This window comes from Schistocerca serialis, chromosome 12 (assembly GCF_023864345.2).
Source record: "Schistocerca serialis cubense isolate TAMUIC-IGC-003099 chromosome 12, iqSchSeri2.2, whole genome shotgun sequence".
NCBI classification, from domain to species: domain Eukaryota; kingdom Metazoa; phylum Arthropoda; class Insecta; order Orthoptera; family Acrididae; genus Schistocerca; species Schistocerca serialis.
This window is the reverse complement of record NC_064649.1, coordinates 168,931,847-168,949,639: the sequence shown is the minus strand read 5'-3', so window position 1 is coordinate 168,949,639 and position 17,793 is coordinate 168,931,847. Positions and strand designations below refer to the sequence as shown.

Below are 17,793 nucleotides of genomic sequence, written 5' to 3'. Positions count from 1 at the left end.
GAGATAATCGAGTTTGGGCCACGGACGTGTGGAGGAGGCAGCTAAACAGGTCACCCTGCCTGGTGGGCAATGCACACATATGGATACCATTGCTGTCCATCATAACATATAACAGCAGAGCAGTAACTGCCGACACTGGAATTAGTGGATCTTCAGCTGTGCACATCCATAAGAGAAAGCCATTTCTGTATGCCTTGTCTTCTCATCCCTCCTCCATCATCATTTTCCCTCTTCCTCTGTCTCACTTCCTACAGAAGCCTAATCGAATGAAGTTTTGCCAAAGATGAAGTTTCCTGGAGCTTGAGGGTCCGTTGAAGAGAAGAATTCCCTCCACAGCTTCTCGAAGACTTGCGGTGTAACCTTCACAGTCTGATTCTGTAAGAGACACACGAAATTCAGCTCTCGGCATAACATTTGTGTGTTTTTTTTCTGTGTGTTCAAATTCACATTAATGATAAAATGGTTAATACAGGTATAAAAAATTAAAATAAGAATAAAAAAGAACAGATAACAGTTTACAACAGATGTAAGATGTAGTGAAATGAAAGGAGCAAGTGGTCAAATCAAAATATCTACAACAAGAAAGGCATCTATAGAAGTACAAATACAAAACGCTTTATCACGATTTTGACAATGGTTTTTTTCTGTGTATTTCAGTCCTTAATGATGACCCATAATCTCAACAGAGTAGAGGCACTCGAAAGATAGGTTATAAGAAAACTAGAAATCCATCAAGTCTCATAATTGGTCACTAACGGGATTGAGCATCTTGCATATAAGAGAAGAGGACTACTACTTTTAACAGATTTAACTTGTTCTATGAGTTCGTTTAAGCAGATGAAATGGATTTTTGTTGCCAAGGTTTGGCACCTAGTTAGTAAACTGTTTTAAAGGCTCCAGCCGAGGGAAGCGTCATACTTGTGCAGGAGTACAATAAACAGATTTTTATTTAAAAAAAAGAATAACAGAATAAGTATATGCCTCACATTATATCTGACCATCTTCACTCGAGTCGTGAAAATTCCAACAAAGACAGCCTGTTCTGGCAACCGCGTTTTGGGACTGAACGGTCGACTTCATAGCTGCTGGGGGTACCCTGCTAGCAAACTGGGTCTGGAGGTTGAATGTATAAAACGGTGACATGCGACCATTCAGCTACAGCTGTTCATTTGTGAAGACAGTCTACACTCTACACTACTGACAGTGTCAACAGCGAGTGTCGCCTGTAATGTGTTAACCGCTACAGCCTGTGGTGAAACCTACATCAATTCCTTTATGTTATAACAAGCACATTATCGGACATAACGTTCTGACTGCTTTATGAGACGCCTTCATAGAGCGCCTTACAAATGATGAAGAGCAGTGAGAGTGGGCTACTGTGTCCTCCCCTCTGGTTCCAGACCTAAGCCGCTGTGAGTGCAGTAGGCTATTCTACTGCCTCACTTGTTGTCGTCGGAACCAAACTTACGTTGGTGAACTTGCTGAAGGCGTTCTTGCACTCGTCTGCTGAGATGCCGTAGCTGGTGTAGACTTTGACGAACTCGTCCAGGTCGATACTCCCGTCACCTGTGAAAAGGAAAAGGTGGCAACTGTCAGCTCCAAAGGAGTACATGTTACACAGAAAATCAGGTACATTGACAATCTGAGATTATTTATTGCTTGTGCAGCTAAGGAAATGAAATTACTTTCATTGTACGGTAGGCAACTTTTTCCCACGTAACACACTGATAAAATGGCGAAAATCGTAATACAAGGGCCAAATACAAAGACAAATTGTACCCAAGATACCATAACCACACCCATCAACAGCTCATTTGAGCGATCCTTTTAGCTATAATTTTGCACAATACATAAATATAGTATTTCTCAAGCCAAGATGGTCATCCTATTATTTCATTTGGAAGAAGCTAACACATAAAAGGGCAGAATTTTAATTTATATGATATTACCAATTGGATGTATTTGCAATAAGATGAACTACAAATCTGCAAAAAATTTAATCTAAATTTTTATACATACAAATTTCTTACAAATTTTTAGTTATCACTTTGCGGAATACAAAAATGCCATTTAATTGATCCAAAACAATTTATCTAAGAAAGGAACATGTATAAGTTTTAACCTTTGTAATTACACCATGCATTCTGCGAAGTTTAGATTTTAAATGAGAAGTTAATTAAAAAACTGAAACTATCGTTTTGTTACATTTCAATTTTAATGTCACAATATATCTACATTTATCTTAATTCAGTTTTGTTCAGAAAGTTGTTAGTAATTTGATATGTTCGTCCTTGTCGAAGATTTGCACGAGAAAATAGTGTATAGAAACACTGACGGCATGCTAGTTAGGTGTTTTTTGTTACATTGCTTCAAGATGTGTAAACTGTCCATAATGTATCATTTGTTAGAGAAGAACTAGTCTTGTGTCAGTTCTTGTAAATGTATTTTCTGTGGAGAGATTTTGTTTTAGAATATGTGAGTGGAAGAGCAATTATAGTGGATTAAATGGAAATTCGATCTTTAATTTGCACATATACCAACCAACCTGGGACCCCTGGTCAAGAAGATGTAATTATTAACTGCAAAGCATCTTCAAGTTCACCAAAAATAATATAAATACTAAAATTAATTGTTATTTACAATTTTCACTTTCCACAAGGCGAAAGAATTAAAGGCTGCCTTTCGTAAGAGCCCATCATTTTTCCGCACTAAGACACATAAGATTCAAATTTGGCTCAAAGGTCCTACATCTTTTTTCGAATTTCCGAATTGTAGCTGTAATTAATGATAAAAAGTAATCCCAAGACACAGATACTGAAGCATTGCTGAGGTACATGAAATCTTTTGTACAGAAAGCTAAACATTATGATACACAGGTACGTAGCTTGTGGGGAAAGTTGGAAGTTATGATGGTTTTACTCATCCAAGATTTTTATATTTACTATTAAAAACAGACTTGATCACAATTCATCAATTAATTTATTAAGTTGACCGGTTTCGACCACTACTGTGGTCATCTTCAGACCATTGAGACCACTGAGTGATTCTCCAGCAGATTGAGGTTCCTACTCAATGGTCTGAAGATGACCACAGTAGTGGTCGAAACCGGTCACCTTAATAAATAAATCGTGATCAAGACTGTTTTTAATAGTAAATATTTGTAACACATTGATCACTGTAACTCCCATAGTGTATTCAAAAGTAATCAAGATTTTTATGTCTAGGATGATGCGTGTTTTGTGAAAGTTATAAGGTATGACGTATTGATAACTGATTAAATTACAGTTTCCTGCAGACATATGAGTCCCAACTTTATCTTCGATAGCGATAGGGGCTGAAGTAAAGAGTTAAACTTTTTTGCCAACACCAGGACTTGAAACTGGGTCTCCTGCTTACAGGCAGATGTGCCAACCGCCACACCAGTGCAGAAGGCGTGACTTAGGGTTTGTGTTAGGGAGAGCCTTGGACTAGGGCATTGTGTCCTTTGGTGTGAGCCATAGTGTCACAGCCGTGTAGTGGTTAGCACTGTGTCTAGTAAGCGGACGACCTGGGTTCAAGACCTGACTTAGGCACAAATTTTAATTCATTAATCCAGCTTCTATCCATATTATTAGCAGCACAATTATAAATGCAAGAAAGAAGGGTTCTGCTGGAGGAACCTTCTCCGTGGATTCGTCCAGCCCGTTACTGTACCTGAGGCGTCGACGTGCTGGAACATGAAGTCCCGGTAGCGGCTCTGCCACTGGAGCGCCGAGTCGCCGCCCTTGGCGAAGTCGTCCCACATCTGGATCCACTCCGCCTCGCTCACCTGTCAGTGGGCACACGCCAGGCAATCAGTGGCCAGTGGTAAACAAAAGGGGAAAAGGACTGTGACTTCTCCGTGTGACGAAAATTAGTTTTGCTGCCACCGCTCGATGGAAATATCGGCTACTGCACACGTTTCCAAGTTAATGCGTGTTGGTGTTTGTAGGTGATGCAAGCGCTATGGTAAGGTGAGCAAAAAAGCATACATTGTGAAAACAGTAAAAGAATTTTTTGTGAAAGTTACTGACTGATGTCGCAAAATAGGCCTAGATTTAATCTTTGAAAAATGTAGTTCATTCAGTTTTGTACTGTCAGAAAGACACCACTTCCTTTTAATCTAGTGCATCAAGAAAGAAATAATAAATAGGGTAGAAAATTTCAAATACATCAGTGTTCATATTGGCAAAAACTTAAATGGAAGAAACCATATACAGGGACCGAGAGGGGGGGCGAGAAGGAGGTTAACACACAGGACTCACATCTAGGAGAACAACTATTCTACATGCGTCCGATCATCCCCATTTAGGTTTTCTGTGATTTCCCTAAATCGCTACAGGTAAAAGCCGCGATGGTTACTGTGAGAGAGCATGGCCGAATTCCTTCCCCATCTTCCCCTAGCATGATGGGGCCGATGGCCTGCTGTTTGGCCCCTTTCCTCAAATCAACGCTCCAACTGACCATACACAGGATGTTTGGGGGATAACTACCCATGTCGCAGCATACTGCAAAACATTACAGCAGTGTTTACATCACTGGCAACCTAACTGCTACAGCTGTTAGGAGTAATATGTTTTTTCTAGACCGGTTAGCACCTGCAGGTACTCGTACTAGTAGCATTAACAAGTAATCAATATTTGTATTCTCCCGGCCAGCATATCAGCTATCGACGTGTGGACACGAAACAAACAGTTAACACAGACAGGTGTAGTCAACTACATGGAACAGTTGCGACCGTGCCCGAAACATCAGGTAGTAAATTATGTGACATGTTTGTCGGAAGACCGATAGACACAAAGAGAGAAAGAACAAAGAGTCTTACAGAACATCTCACTCACAAGATGGCTATACACTGCTCAGCCCCAGAAATTCCAGAAGCGGACAGAAATTAGTGCAGCACGAGATGCGAAAACTGACCCGTTGAGAGTGATGACGGTATTTAAGTTATAAATAATCGCTATTTTTTCACTTTTTACTAATAACTCATGTTAAAAACCGACATGTCAGTTTACCACAGCAGCAGAGCTAACATTTTTATTTTTAATAAATAGTTTTTTTAGAAAAACAGGTACTGTTTATTTCAACATTTTTGTTATTCTGAGATACTCAGGTATTGTAGAAAATGGGAAAGGTGATCAGAGGTTTCTAATTAGAAAAAATTGGGAACAAAGGCGTGACAGAATAACAGGTATGGCCTCACTCGGACAGTAATGTGGTTATGGCGAGTGGCGTGGCCCACTAGACGGTGTTGATACACCAGGGCAAGACCCGCCCTCCACCTGGCCTGTGCACTTTGCTTTGGAGCCTCCAGCCTCCAGCCTACTCACCTCCCCGTCGCTGTCAGCGTCCGCTCTCTGCTGCAGAGCCTGCCACACCTCCAGCAGGGCGCCCCGTGTCTTCTGCTGCTCCGCGCTGCCCTCGGCCCAGCCGCGGCTGCGGCAGATTTTCTGGAACACGGCACAGCTGCGGTCACACCCACCTGCCCGCCTCTGATGCAACACTTCCACTCACCAAATAAACCTACCCCTCAAGTAACGACTACTATCCTTTTCTGTTTTCTACTCCAAACAGCGTCACTGATAAGTACTTCCAGGGTTTCAGATGTCGACTGCCGTAAAAAGAACAAGACGTACAGAAAATAGACACTTGTAAGTGAATGTAGTGTGTCTCCAAGTTTCTAACTCGCCTTACAGGCTGTGTATATGGCCGCCATTTGTGATGCGACAAATGTCAATGTCCTCTGTCTTGCTGTCACAGATTGCGTGGGAATGCATGATGACAGCCCACTTTTGATGAGTTTTTGTTGGGTTGCCTGTCTGCGGCGTGACCTTTCTTTTTTTATTCAATGTGACGGTATGGAGCAAATGATTGGTTTACTCGTTCTGACGTGCATAGCCCACAGTGCACCTATGCCACAATGTGTATCACCTATCGAAACTCGCAGTGACACTTTGTGGTTTGATATGTAGACCCAACATTTTTCTGTACCTGCTATCTTTTTCACGCTGATGTCTACTGAATTGCCAGTGATACTAAAAAAATGCTGTAACTTAAATATACCAAATGTTCGGATTCTTACATAAAATTTGTGTTTTCAACTGTTATTTAGGATACAGTATGCAGACACCTGATGACAATCGTGTTAATAGTTCACGCAGACACATTTTCTATAATATTTGTGTAATACAATTTTCTAACTTTATGACTCACCTCAAAATCTTATCAATTCATCCCTGACTATAGTCAGTACTCCTAAGAGTACATTACAACAAATACTTCATTCTCCTCATTGAAATAAACGTTTTATGTTTACCCAAAACTTGCTGTTTCGAAAGTTATTGCAACTCAAATTTACTGTACTCTAGAATTTTTCAATTTTAAGATGTAATCTATTGGAAATTTAAGTTTATAGTTTTGAGTCACCTAACTTGCCCTATCCAAAAATATATAACTTTGCTAGAATAACATGTTGGTTTCGGAAATACTGCACTTACAAACTTAAGAGTTTCCAAATCATTCATGGGTGCTTTTTGTGGTTCCAGGTGCGCTCCAAAACTTTTGACCCCTCAAGATAGTACCAATCAATTTTACAAATTTAAGAAGATACAGCACGTAGTTGCACAAATACAGTTACGTTAGTATCTAAAATGTAAAAGCCTCACATATTACAGCTTTGTAGTATCTCCCGCCCACCCATCCTTAAACAGAGATTTTGCACAAAACTAGAGTCAGCTGACAGCCAGAATTCAAAAGTTCAAGTCAGTGAGTTGGTGAGTCCGAATGACCAGGTTTTGTTTCGGTCCAGTTCTGCTCTTGTGGAGTTGCTTATCAGTTAGTTGTCTGTACAAGTGTGAACTGCAGTTGTGAATCCGTGTTACAGACAAGAAAACATTGTTGTTACTGTCCTGCTAACTTATTTTCTCTGTAGGTGAGTAGCATTACTACCATCTCTTCGTTGTTGGAGATTCTTGTCAGACAAACCTTCAAATAGAGACGGCTGACTAAATGACTGGAGTGTATTTCCCTGCTGTTTCGATTCGTTTACTTGTCAGCTCCGGAAAGTGTACGAGTTGCTTTACATCACATACTTGCACAGTGTGTTGGCAGAGCAAAGTCGGCGTTAGGTTGCGTGGATCACAATGTCATGTTTACGTGAACGGTAGACTGTGGTACGGTTTTGAACAGGTATTGAGCAGAGGGAATACCAAAGGAAATAGGTTGCTATTTACAAAAGACGCACAGCCCTTCATGGGTTCGTAACGAACGAAGTTACAAGTCATGCTGGCTGATGTTTCCCTGCAGCTAATCAAAATTTCTTTCCAGACCAAAAGTTATTCGGGGTAGTCCACAAGTCACTGTGCTCAGCTTCCTCCGGTCTATCCAATGGGCGCGCTAAAACGTCTGCTGTCGTTACTCTGCGTCACGTGAGAGACGTTACGAGCAGCGTTTGTTTGTTTGCCATGACTTGAGTTATACGTTGCGAAAAGGGATCTGCTAACATCTACCGAAACAAAAACCAAAATGGCTTTGCACGCTTGTTGTGCAATTTTAGCCCCATACGATACATAGCCATTTTTATATCTGTTAGTGAACCACAAACATCTGCTTATTTGTGCACATTTTCAAGATCCTTAGAATATAATGACCTTTATTCAAATTTGTGTTAGTATCTACAGCGTGCATGCTCCACTTGATGTTATTCTGGATCCACACGCCCAAGAGTTTAGTCTCGTTACTGTTTGCTACAGGTTAACTTTAATAGTGACCCTCGGATGTAGATCACTTATAACTTCTATTTATTGTTACACTGATATTTATAATTACTTGGTTCATGTCAGATTGGACATTAATTTCAAAACTTCTGACAATATCCCCTTGACTGGAGCAGAAAATTCTTCAGCACATATAAATAAAATATAATTACCTCAATGGCCATCTCAAAATCCTTCTTGTCAATCGTGCCGCTCCTGTTGACATCTGGAAAAAAGAGGCAAAATGAGATGCTTCATGCTGTATTTCTCAGTAGCTGTGGCTATATTTGCTAAGCACGAAACCAAACTTCTTTCCACTTACTCAAGATTACTCTTCCTTTATTTCCTCGCCCCTTCCCCCTTGATGACAACTCTACGAAATCCCGCATTTTAGAAGATTCTTTTATTGTGACAAGTGCCAATGTTGTGACAGATTGCGATGTAAAACAACGGTCCGACTGCTGCAAAAGCTGAATATCGCACTCGCAAACGCTGTCAGCACCAAAGCAACGAGGACTGAACCCGTACTGGAGTGTGGAGCAACGGGAGAATGTGTGCTCGTCTGACACTCGGTCCAGACTGCTTCCGACTTCTGGTCGAGTGTACGTCCCACGTGTGCAGCACTGTAGGGTTGGCTGATGACGTGGACACCCACATCGCGGTATTCCGTGGTCCACGTGGTCACTCTCTCCACGGTCCTACTACTGCCAAGGATCGTTTGACCATTTTGTTCCCCAATGGCGGTGCTGCGTCCCAAGACGACACGGCCCATGTCCACACCTCTCCCACTCTCCAGGACTGACATGTGAGCCCGAGGATGAATCGTAACACCTCACCTGGCCACCACATTAACCCGATCTCAATATTATTGACCCTTTGTGGTCTACTTTTGAGAGAAGAGTGCGTGAACGATATTCTTCTCAGTCTGAACTTGCCTATATTTTCCGGGAGGAATGGCATAAAATCGACTTGAAAGCCATGCAGGACCAGTATTTATGCACCCTGAGGCCATGGGAAGATGTTTCGAATGCCAACGGTTTCCCTACACTGTATTAGGCGTGTTGATGTGTGGCGTTTTTGAGGTTCCCTCCTGTATAGAGAGCTGCTGTCCAAGGCCAATGAACTGGGACCCAACCACATAGAAAGGGAAGAGCAAGTACACGCAGATGAAATGACAGGTATGATGCCGTGCCAGGTATTTTACGGAGCTCCGAAAGACCTAAGTCGACCAAGGTCCCTGAACCAGACGAAGCTCCCTCAGAGATGCTGAGAGGCTTGGGAGACACGGCTGAATTATTCCAGATAGTGTGACAGATGTATGAGAGAGGAGAAATACCAACACACTTCAACAATTAATTAATTCCGATTCGAAAGGAGGCAATTGCTGATAGGTGTGATAGGTATTGAATTATCAATTTGATTACTCACGCTTGCAAAATAATCAGAGGAATGGAGAAACAGGTAGAAGCCGACCTCGCGGATGATCAGTTTGGGTTCCAGAGAGATGGTGTAACTAGCGAGGTATTTGCAGATTTAGTGAAAGTTTTCACAATGCTGATGGAATACACTATTTGAAAATCTGAATGCAACAAGGATAAAATTCAGGGAGCGAATGGGTTTTTACAACTCGTACAGAAACCAGATGGCAGTTGTAAGAGTTGAGAGGCATGAAAGGGAAGCATTAGCTAGGAATGGACTTGTACAGGGTTGTAGCTTATCTGCGATGTTATGTCATCTGTACATTCAACAACCTGTGAAGAAGACCGAAGTGAAATTTCGAAAGGTCATTACAGTTCAACGAAAAGCTAAAATTATTAATGCAATGAGAAAGCTAAAATCAGTAAATGTTGCGATATGCATGGAGGCAGATTTAAGTAATAACAGAGAGAAAAACTGAGACTCTCAGTAAATAAGAGCGGAATGGGTTGTCGCTAAGGAAGGTGGTAGGAAGTAGAGAATTTTTATTACACTGAAACTATGAACATGAGTATTTATAATATCGAGACGGAGGGCATTCACTACAGTAACACGAGAAAGAGGTCAATAGTAATGCCTTCCAATTTTTTATGTAAAAATCCTTAAGGCTTTTCAGTAAAACAAACGTTGCTAACATTCTACATGTTTAGTCTTCACTTGTACATATTTATTTCTCAACATAGTCACCCTGGCGACGAACGCATTTCTCCCAACGAGAGACCACTTTGTTGATACCGTCACTGTAGAATGCCTGACTTTGTGGACCAAGCCACGACCTGACCTCTGCGTGCACCGCTTCGTCACTGTCAAAGTGAGCTCCTCGAAGGTGTTCGTAAGTTTTGGAGACAGATGAAAACCCGATGGGGCCAAGTTGGAACTGTGTGGAGGGTGATCGACGACGGTGAACCCGGGGCATCGGATAGCTGCAGATAAGGCTGCGATCGCGTGTGTGGTCTGGCGTTATCGTGCTGGAGGTGAGGCTGATCCATGTGTGGACAAAGGCTTCAAAGTCAAAACCCGATTACAACACGTTGTTCCTCAAGCACCGACAGAGTTACGTTACGCACCGCGATGTTACGCGGTATAATTCCATGCCCTCTCGTGGTAGAGGGCTTAAAATATGTAGATACAGAAAATAAAGATAAGGAACATTAATTACGTTTTTCTGGTTTTAAAAATTTTTTTAACGTTTATTTAGTTTAAAAAAAGGATCAAGTATTTTACACGACAATTTCGAGGGCTTTACTTTTCAGTATGTCCCCGTGTGTGAAAGTAGGTGCCGCATGAAAAAGAAATTATCTGTTGTGACCAGAAAATTTGTCATTTCCTAAGCCTCAGTTGTACCAATAATGAAGTAATTATGCAGGTAATTGTAGCAATTTTGTTGTATACAAGCAATAATTATACCAGATGACTCACCAAAGAATACGTGGAAGACGTACATCAGTTTCTTCTTCCTGAAGTCTGCCATCGCACTGTTTTTGGTGTTGTATTAACTTCCTGCAAGAAGCAAATAGAGCAGCTAAAGTGTGTTGACCCACGTACTAATTCTCATGTGAAAAACAAGAGATCTGCTTTCAAACTAACAGTTAATATTAATTGAAAGTGAGTGTAAAATAAAACAATAGCTGAAATCGCTAAAACCGAACGAGGCTCTATGGCTTAAAGGAATCCCTACGCCGGTCTGTTGTGTTATATCGGAACGTATCCTGAGTTCAAACAAGTGACCCCCTCCCCACCGGACAGGGCAGTCTGGGGGCTGAGGGATTCCTCCAGCCCCGACCAGCATTACACTCGCTAACCAGCGACAGTACAGCCACATCTGGTGCCAAACGAAATATGTGACCGGACTGAGCATATTCGTTTACTTGTTAGCGTGTAGAGAAGTCTGAAGCTGCACAAAGCGCCGTGCAGAGTTGTACCAAAGGAAAAGTCCATCAAGAACACCACTAAATTGTGAGAGAGCATTTCCTCGCCAATGCGTAACTTTAGGTGGGGGAATATGTGTTACCGACAATAGACATTGTTAGGGACAGTGTAATGCCACAACGAAGCATAGCCAAGGTGCAGCAGCTGAATAAGTGAACGCTCATGCCATCTGTTGGATACTTGCGCAAACAAAAGCACAGGTGCTTCCGCCTGGTGGCAGTCAAATGAAATAGCGCTACGAGTAAGACAGTATCTGAATAGTGCTACGCTCGGACAACGAAATAAAGAAGCGTTAAACTAGGATAATATTATTACATATAGTAAAAATATTAATTTAATATTAGTTTTATATATATATATATATATATATATATATATATATATATATATATATATATATATAATGACTGTAATTGAATATGGTAATGTTATGGTATGTCCATTTGTAAATAGAGAACTTGGTATAGAGTAAATTAATGTTTAAATGAGAGGGAAATCCCCGAGAACGCGGACAATGCAGGTTGGGATGTGAATTTGGCAGTAGAGAGAGATGTGTTCTGGAACTGTTCAGATGTAGAACAGAGATTTCGCGGCGCGAAAGTGACGGTTTAAGTACGGTACGGTAACGCTGCTTATAGGCAGTCAAAAGTGAGCTTACAACAAACACGAACGGGATTTATGGTGTGTCAGCAAGTCAAATGTACAATAAGGCTTGCAGGATGCAACATTTCGACGGAGACGGTTTGTGAGCGATATAGTTGCTGTTCCCGCTCAAAAAGCACATGGCAAGCCTTATGGAAGTCTGCGTAATTTACGACGGACTGCAGCGACCAGCAGCAAGGTATGAAGTGACCAGTGTCTGCAGCTAATTTTGCAATGTGATCTTACAACCATATGAGATCCATTGATGAGCTCACGCCAGCACAAGCAACGAACTAGTAGGTATCGTACGACAGTGTTTTTATGAACAGTGCATTTTATACCACCGCCATAACAAGTACATTTATCCGTAGCGAACCAGTTTATGTATTTATCAAGTCAAGTTCTCTACAGTGTAATGTCTGAGTGAAATAATAAGTTTGTGATTCAAAGTGCATTCCACGAGTGTCATCAATTATTTACAGAAAATAGTTCATTATTAACCCAAATCCATCACTGTGTGTGCAGCAATACCAGTAAAAAGGCTATATTACGTATCGGCGTATTAATGCAACAAGAGGACATAATCGGAGTTAACCCCGAAAATTTCCAACAAACGCCGGATTATACAACTGACAGAAGACGCCAGGTACTGTGCCACATTAATTACAGTTCAACTCGATGTGGTGGCTTTTCAGTACATTATCAACGTAAAAATTCATTCAGTATCATTAGAACAAAATGATTCTAAAGTAATGTTTTTAACATCCCTAGTAACCATCAGTTGTATAGTGTTCACTGATTATTCAATTACAGAATTTATTGGCACCACAGTACTCATAATAAGTTTGTGATTCAAAGTGCATTCCACGAGTGTCATCAATTATTTACAGAAAATAGTTCATTATTAACCCAAATCCATCACTGTGTGTGCAGCAATACCAGTAAAATGCAAATTCAGTAACATTAAAATCATTACTGACAGTTGGTGTAGATCTATCTAAGTTACAGCAAGTTCAAGTGTTTATCATGTGTGTGTGTATATTGTGCTACGTAAATGTTGTTCGCCTCCTAGGCGTGATTAACGTACGCCAGTTATTGCATTCTGGTCAGTCACTTCAAAGAGGTTATTTTTGTTAATGAAAATCAGAATTCATTTAACATTCGCCATCGCCAAAATTTATTCAGTAATTCCGTGTAGTAGTCTGAACTACATAACAAAGCTATTCAGGCTTATTACACGCGATAGCCGCTTTGCAGACGTCTGATGCCGCATGGTCTAAAAATTTTACAGTACATTCGGATAGTGGCATCGCAACAGCCTCTCGAAAACTACTCCCTAACCAAATCAATAAACCATTATTCAGATAAGCATACCCAATCCATATAAACTATTACCACTTCATGAAACTAAACATACAATTAAATCTTATAACAGTGACTGCAAATCTAAGTAATACTGTTTCCTTCCTTGTTGTGTTTTCTGCAACCTGGGACGCCAGCCGGATATGTTGTGCTCGCCATGCAAGCACGAAGCATTTTGCACGACAAAACAGTATCTTGTCAGGTGCTTACGCTGCCATGTGGCACGAACGAATAATTTGTGTATCGAGTCAGGCTGTATTCCCATGAACTAGCCATTATACAAAGACAGGGGCTTTTAAAGTTTTATTGGTGAAGAATTATCACTAAAAACGTAGTTTGGTTATCGCAGAGGTCTTTTGGTGATCCCAGCCATTAAAACCATATTTACGCTACAGACTGGACATTACGTGGAAATTTTGCTTGCACAAGTACGGTAACTTTGAACCTCTGGATCTTGGTAACGGATACTGACATCGAAAAAACTTTCAAAATTTCTCGTGGAAACTGTCTTAAGGACACATTGTAAAAATTTCAATGTTTTTGCCATGAACATAAATTACAGAAATAGCCATTTGGTCCACAAAATTCGTGTTTCTTTTTTCCGGTGTATCTCGCTAACGGATACCGGTTGTAGAAAATGGGTAAATGGCGTGTCTACATACATTTCTAAAGAGTGTATAGTCAAAATCTGACAGATTTGCTATGGTTATTTATTTAAATAATTGCAGACCATGGTGCAAAAACGGCTCAAAACCGGCTTTTGCCATTTTCTATAACAGTAGGTTTTTAACTTCTGGGTCTTGGTAACGCAAATGATATAGGAAAAGTTTCCAAGTTCCCCTAAAACAGTACCTTAAGGACGTATAGTTGGATGGTACTTGGTACGCAGCCATAACATACGGTCTTTCGAGGCTTTCTAACGAACCGCTCATCAACAAATGGTGCTTTTATAAAGCAACTATGGTACACCCTAGACCATACCTCACGAAAAAGAACCAAACGATTTGCTCAATTTACATGGGCTGGAGGACGTATGTAATGTTTAAATTTCGACCCTGTACTCTAGGATTGCTAGAGGGTAGCTCTTTTTCCAAAAGGTATAGCGAATGGTCGCTAGGCCAACAGCTAGGTGATGAACAGAACCCGAGATATCAGATCCTGAAAAATTGTGTTTTCGCTAGCGGCTTTCTGGAACACTGTCGAACTCTGGCCGATGAAGTGTTTTTAAAGGGATTAGTCTATACAACCGCCTCCCAAAATATTTACACATTAATCCTGAAATACTGTACAGTCAGATGCTGATACTGGATATTCCCCGCATACCTGTTGCCGAAGAGAAGCTGCGAACAGGAGGCTCCAGTTGGAAGACGACTCGGCTTCTGGATGCGCGGGCCAGGTGTCCAGCTGACAGCTGCCGTCCACTGCGGTGAATATATAGGCGGGCGAGTGACGTGCGTCTCCCGTTTCAAGAGCCGCTCTGAGTGTTTGTGAGGAGATAATGGGCGTAATTAAGACAGCGCTATCGGGAGACACGCAGAAGCGCATTGCTCGATGAGGCTCCGTCGTCTCGAGAGCAGTTCATCTCGAGTGCTGTCTCCATATCGGAGAGATAATCGTGAACGTGGAACCGTGTTGCAGTTTCATGGTGTGGCACAGACGTCACTTGTCAGTTGGTAAACAGACAACAAAAGTAAGGGCAAGACGTTGTACAATAGCAAGTTTTAACCAATTGAGTTGTTATTACGAAATAGTGATAATTACCCCTTGTCAAGCTGGTATACAATGTAACGACAAACAAAACAAACGCAGTAATGAAGCCAGTGAATTGTTGAAAGCGTGTTTGCAGCTTTAGGTTTCCAAAATGCCACAATGTAAACGAAAGAAGAAAGGATTTTCGCATTAAAAACATTTTACAAACGGGGTACTACTGCAGCTGTTAATGAGTGGGGAAGGCGCTTTAGATAAAAACCACCATCTAGACAAACGCTGTACTATATACGAGACAGATTTGAAGAACGTGGACTTTATATGGATGTACCAAGATCTGGTCGTCCAGCAGCACTCACAACTGATGAAAATGAATTGCGGGTACTTTTTTCGATGACCCAAACTCCGCGAAAATCAACCAGTCGATTAGCATCTGAGCTGCATTCATCACGAAGCTCAATGCAAAGAATGTTCCACAAAGAGAGGTTTAAAGTTTAGACTCGACACTTACGACATAGGTCACTTTAAAATGATCAGATTGACGTCTCCGGTTTCGTGGATTTGGGCTTGACCAATTTTGTGGTCTGAAGAGGCCAATTTGAAGTTAGTCGGACAAGTTAACAGACGTAACAACAGTTAGTGGTATGCCGTCAATGAGAATCTTTTGTCAGAACAACCACTAAGTCAGCCTGTTTGGGTACCAATATCATCATTGGCGTAGTTCCACCATATTTCTTTGAAGGAACAGCGGCAGGAGAAACTATTTGGATATGCTTCAGAATTACGTAGTATCAACATTTATGACGTGTGCTGAAAACTTTCAAGAAATTCATTTTCAACACGATGGTGCTCCAGCACGTCAGGCCAGTGCCGGCCGCGATGGTTTGAACGGGACTTTCCAAAGAAAAGTGATTAGCCGGAGGCCAGATACTGACGTGCCTCCACGTTCACCAGCTATTACGCCCGCGGATTTTTTCCTGTGGGATGCCGTCAAGGATTCTGTTTATTCTCAAAAGCCATAGACCATTGCTGAACAAGAGGACAGTGATACAACACAATGCCATTGAGTATATAAAAGTGTTCCAAAATGATTTGAAAGATGTATTAATGAAGATGGAAACACTTTGAAATTATGTTTCATTACAATTAGAATAATCTGTATGTTCAATCTCTCGTTTAAGTTGGGGCCCGTTGACCACTGACTTTTGTGCCACCCTATAGATGACGTAATTTACGATGTGATGCAGGTATCTCAGCTTTTCTGATTACCAAGGAGCGTTTCGAGGGTTTGGCACCTTCGAGAGTAGCTGTTGCCCGACATTCGTGTCAACCACTCGCTCATATTTTTATCCCATTTTCCTGACATTCTCGTTCGAAAAGTGAGGAGACCACCCCCACTTTACAATTACAGGAAGGTCCTGGGGAATATTCTGAGCGCAGACGGTCTTGGGTCCTCTGGTGTTCTTAATATATATTAATGACTTACCATTCTATATTCACGAAGATGCAAAGCTAGTACTTTTTGACGATGACACAAGTATAGCTATCACACCCAACAGACAAGAATTGACTGGTGAAATTGTAAACGATGTTTAACAGAATATCATTAAGTGGTTCTCAGCAAATGGGCTCTCATTAAACTTTGACAAAACACAGTATATACAGTTCCACACAGTAGATGGAATGACACCGTTGATAAATATAGACTTCGATCAGAAATCGGTAGCTAAGGTAGAATATTCAAAATTTGTAGGTGTATGCATTGATGAGGGGTTGAACTGGAAAAAACACACCGAAAATCTGCTGAAACGTTTGAGCTACTTATGCTATTAAGGTCATTGCAAATTTTGGCGATATACATCTGAGTAAATTAGCTTACCATGCCTATTTTCATTCTCTGCTTTCCTATGGCATCATATTCTGGGGTAACTGATCATTGAGTAAAAGAGTGTTCATTGCAGAAAAGCGTGTAATCAGAATAATTGCTGGAGCTCATCCAAGATCATCCTGCAGACACTTATTTAAAGAAATAGGGATCTTCACTGTAGCTTCACGATATATCTATATATATATATATATATATATATATATATATATATATATATATATATATATATATATATATATATTCACTTATGAAATTTGTTATTAACAATCCGAACGAATTCAAAAGTAACAGCAGTGTACATGGCTACAACACTAGGAGAAAGGATGATCTCCACAACTCAAAGTTAAATCTAACTTTGGCTCAGAAGGGGGCAAATTATGCTGCTGCAAAAGTCTTTGGTCACTTACCAAATAGCATCAAAAGTCTGACAGATAGCCATATAGCATTTAAAAGGAAATTAAAAGAATTTCTTGATGGCAACTCCTCCTACTCATTAGATGAATTTTTGGATATAATGAGTAGATAAAGAACGCCGAATGGTAGTTGGGGCAACACGCGTGTGACATTCAGTTTCGGAAATCGTTAAGGAATTCAATATTGCGAGGTACACAGAGTGTAGCAAATGCCAGATTTCGAGCACTTCCTCTCATCACAGACAACGCAGTGCCCGGCGACCTTCAATTAACGACCGAGAGGAGCGGCACTTTTGTAGAGTTGTCAGGTCTAGCAGATAAGCATCACTGCCTGAAATAAGAGCAAAACACAACATGTGACGTACGACCAACGTATCCGTTAAGGCTGTGCGGCGACGTTTGGCATTAATGGGCTATCGTAACAGACGACCGACGCGAGTACCTTTGCTAACAGCACGACGTCGCCCGTACCTCTTCTCTTGGGCTGGTGACCATACCGGTTGGACCCTAGACGATTGGAAAACCGTGACCCGGTAAGGTGACTCACGATTTCCCTCGGCAAGAGCCGACTGTTGTGTTCGAGACGGGGCGGCCGGAGTGGCCG

General features: G+C 41.2%; 1 protein-coding gene across 1 annotated transcript; it reads right to left on the bottom strand.

Moving 5' to 3' along the window:
* Positions 1-258: 258 nt before the first annotated feature.
* On the bottom strand, positions 259-14,548 carry LOC126427922 (calexcitin-2-like). The gene is made up of 7 exons (XM_050089818.1): positions 14,505-14,548; positions 10,668-10,748; positions 7,946-7,998; positions 5,349-5,468; positions 3,694-3,808; positions 1,469-1,566; positions 259-375 (listed from the first exon to the last, which is right to left on the bottom strand). The coding sequence occupies exons 2-7, from the start codon at positions 10,717-10,719 to the stop codon at positions 259-261; spliced, it is 555 nt and encodes a 184-aa protein (XP_049945775.1). The 5' UTR covers positions 10,720-10,748; positions 14,505-14,548.
* Between the last annotated feature and the right edge of the window lie 3,245 nt (positions 14,549-17,793).

What these genes read in the sequence shown, in the direction of transcription:
- LOC126427922 (XM_050089818.1), bottom strand. Translation starts at nt 10,719, where the DNA reads ATGGCAGACTTCAGGAAGAAGAAACTGATGTACGTCTTCCACGTATTC. An exon ending in ACGCTGACAGCGACGGGGAG is followed by an intron (nt 3,809 to 5,348) that starts GTGAGTAGGCTG and finishes GCCCACTGACAG; the next exon opens with GTGAGCGAGGCGGAGTGGAT. An exon ending in CCAGCACGTCGACGCCTCAG is followed by an intron (nt 1,567 to 3,693) that starts GTACAGTAACGG and finishes TCCTTTTCACAG; the next exon opens with GTGACGGGAGTATCGACCTG.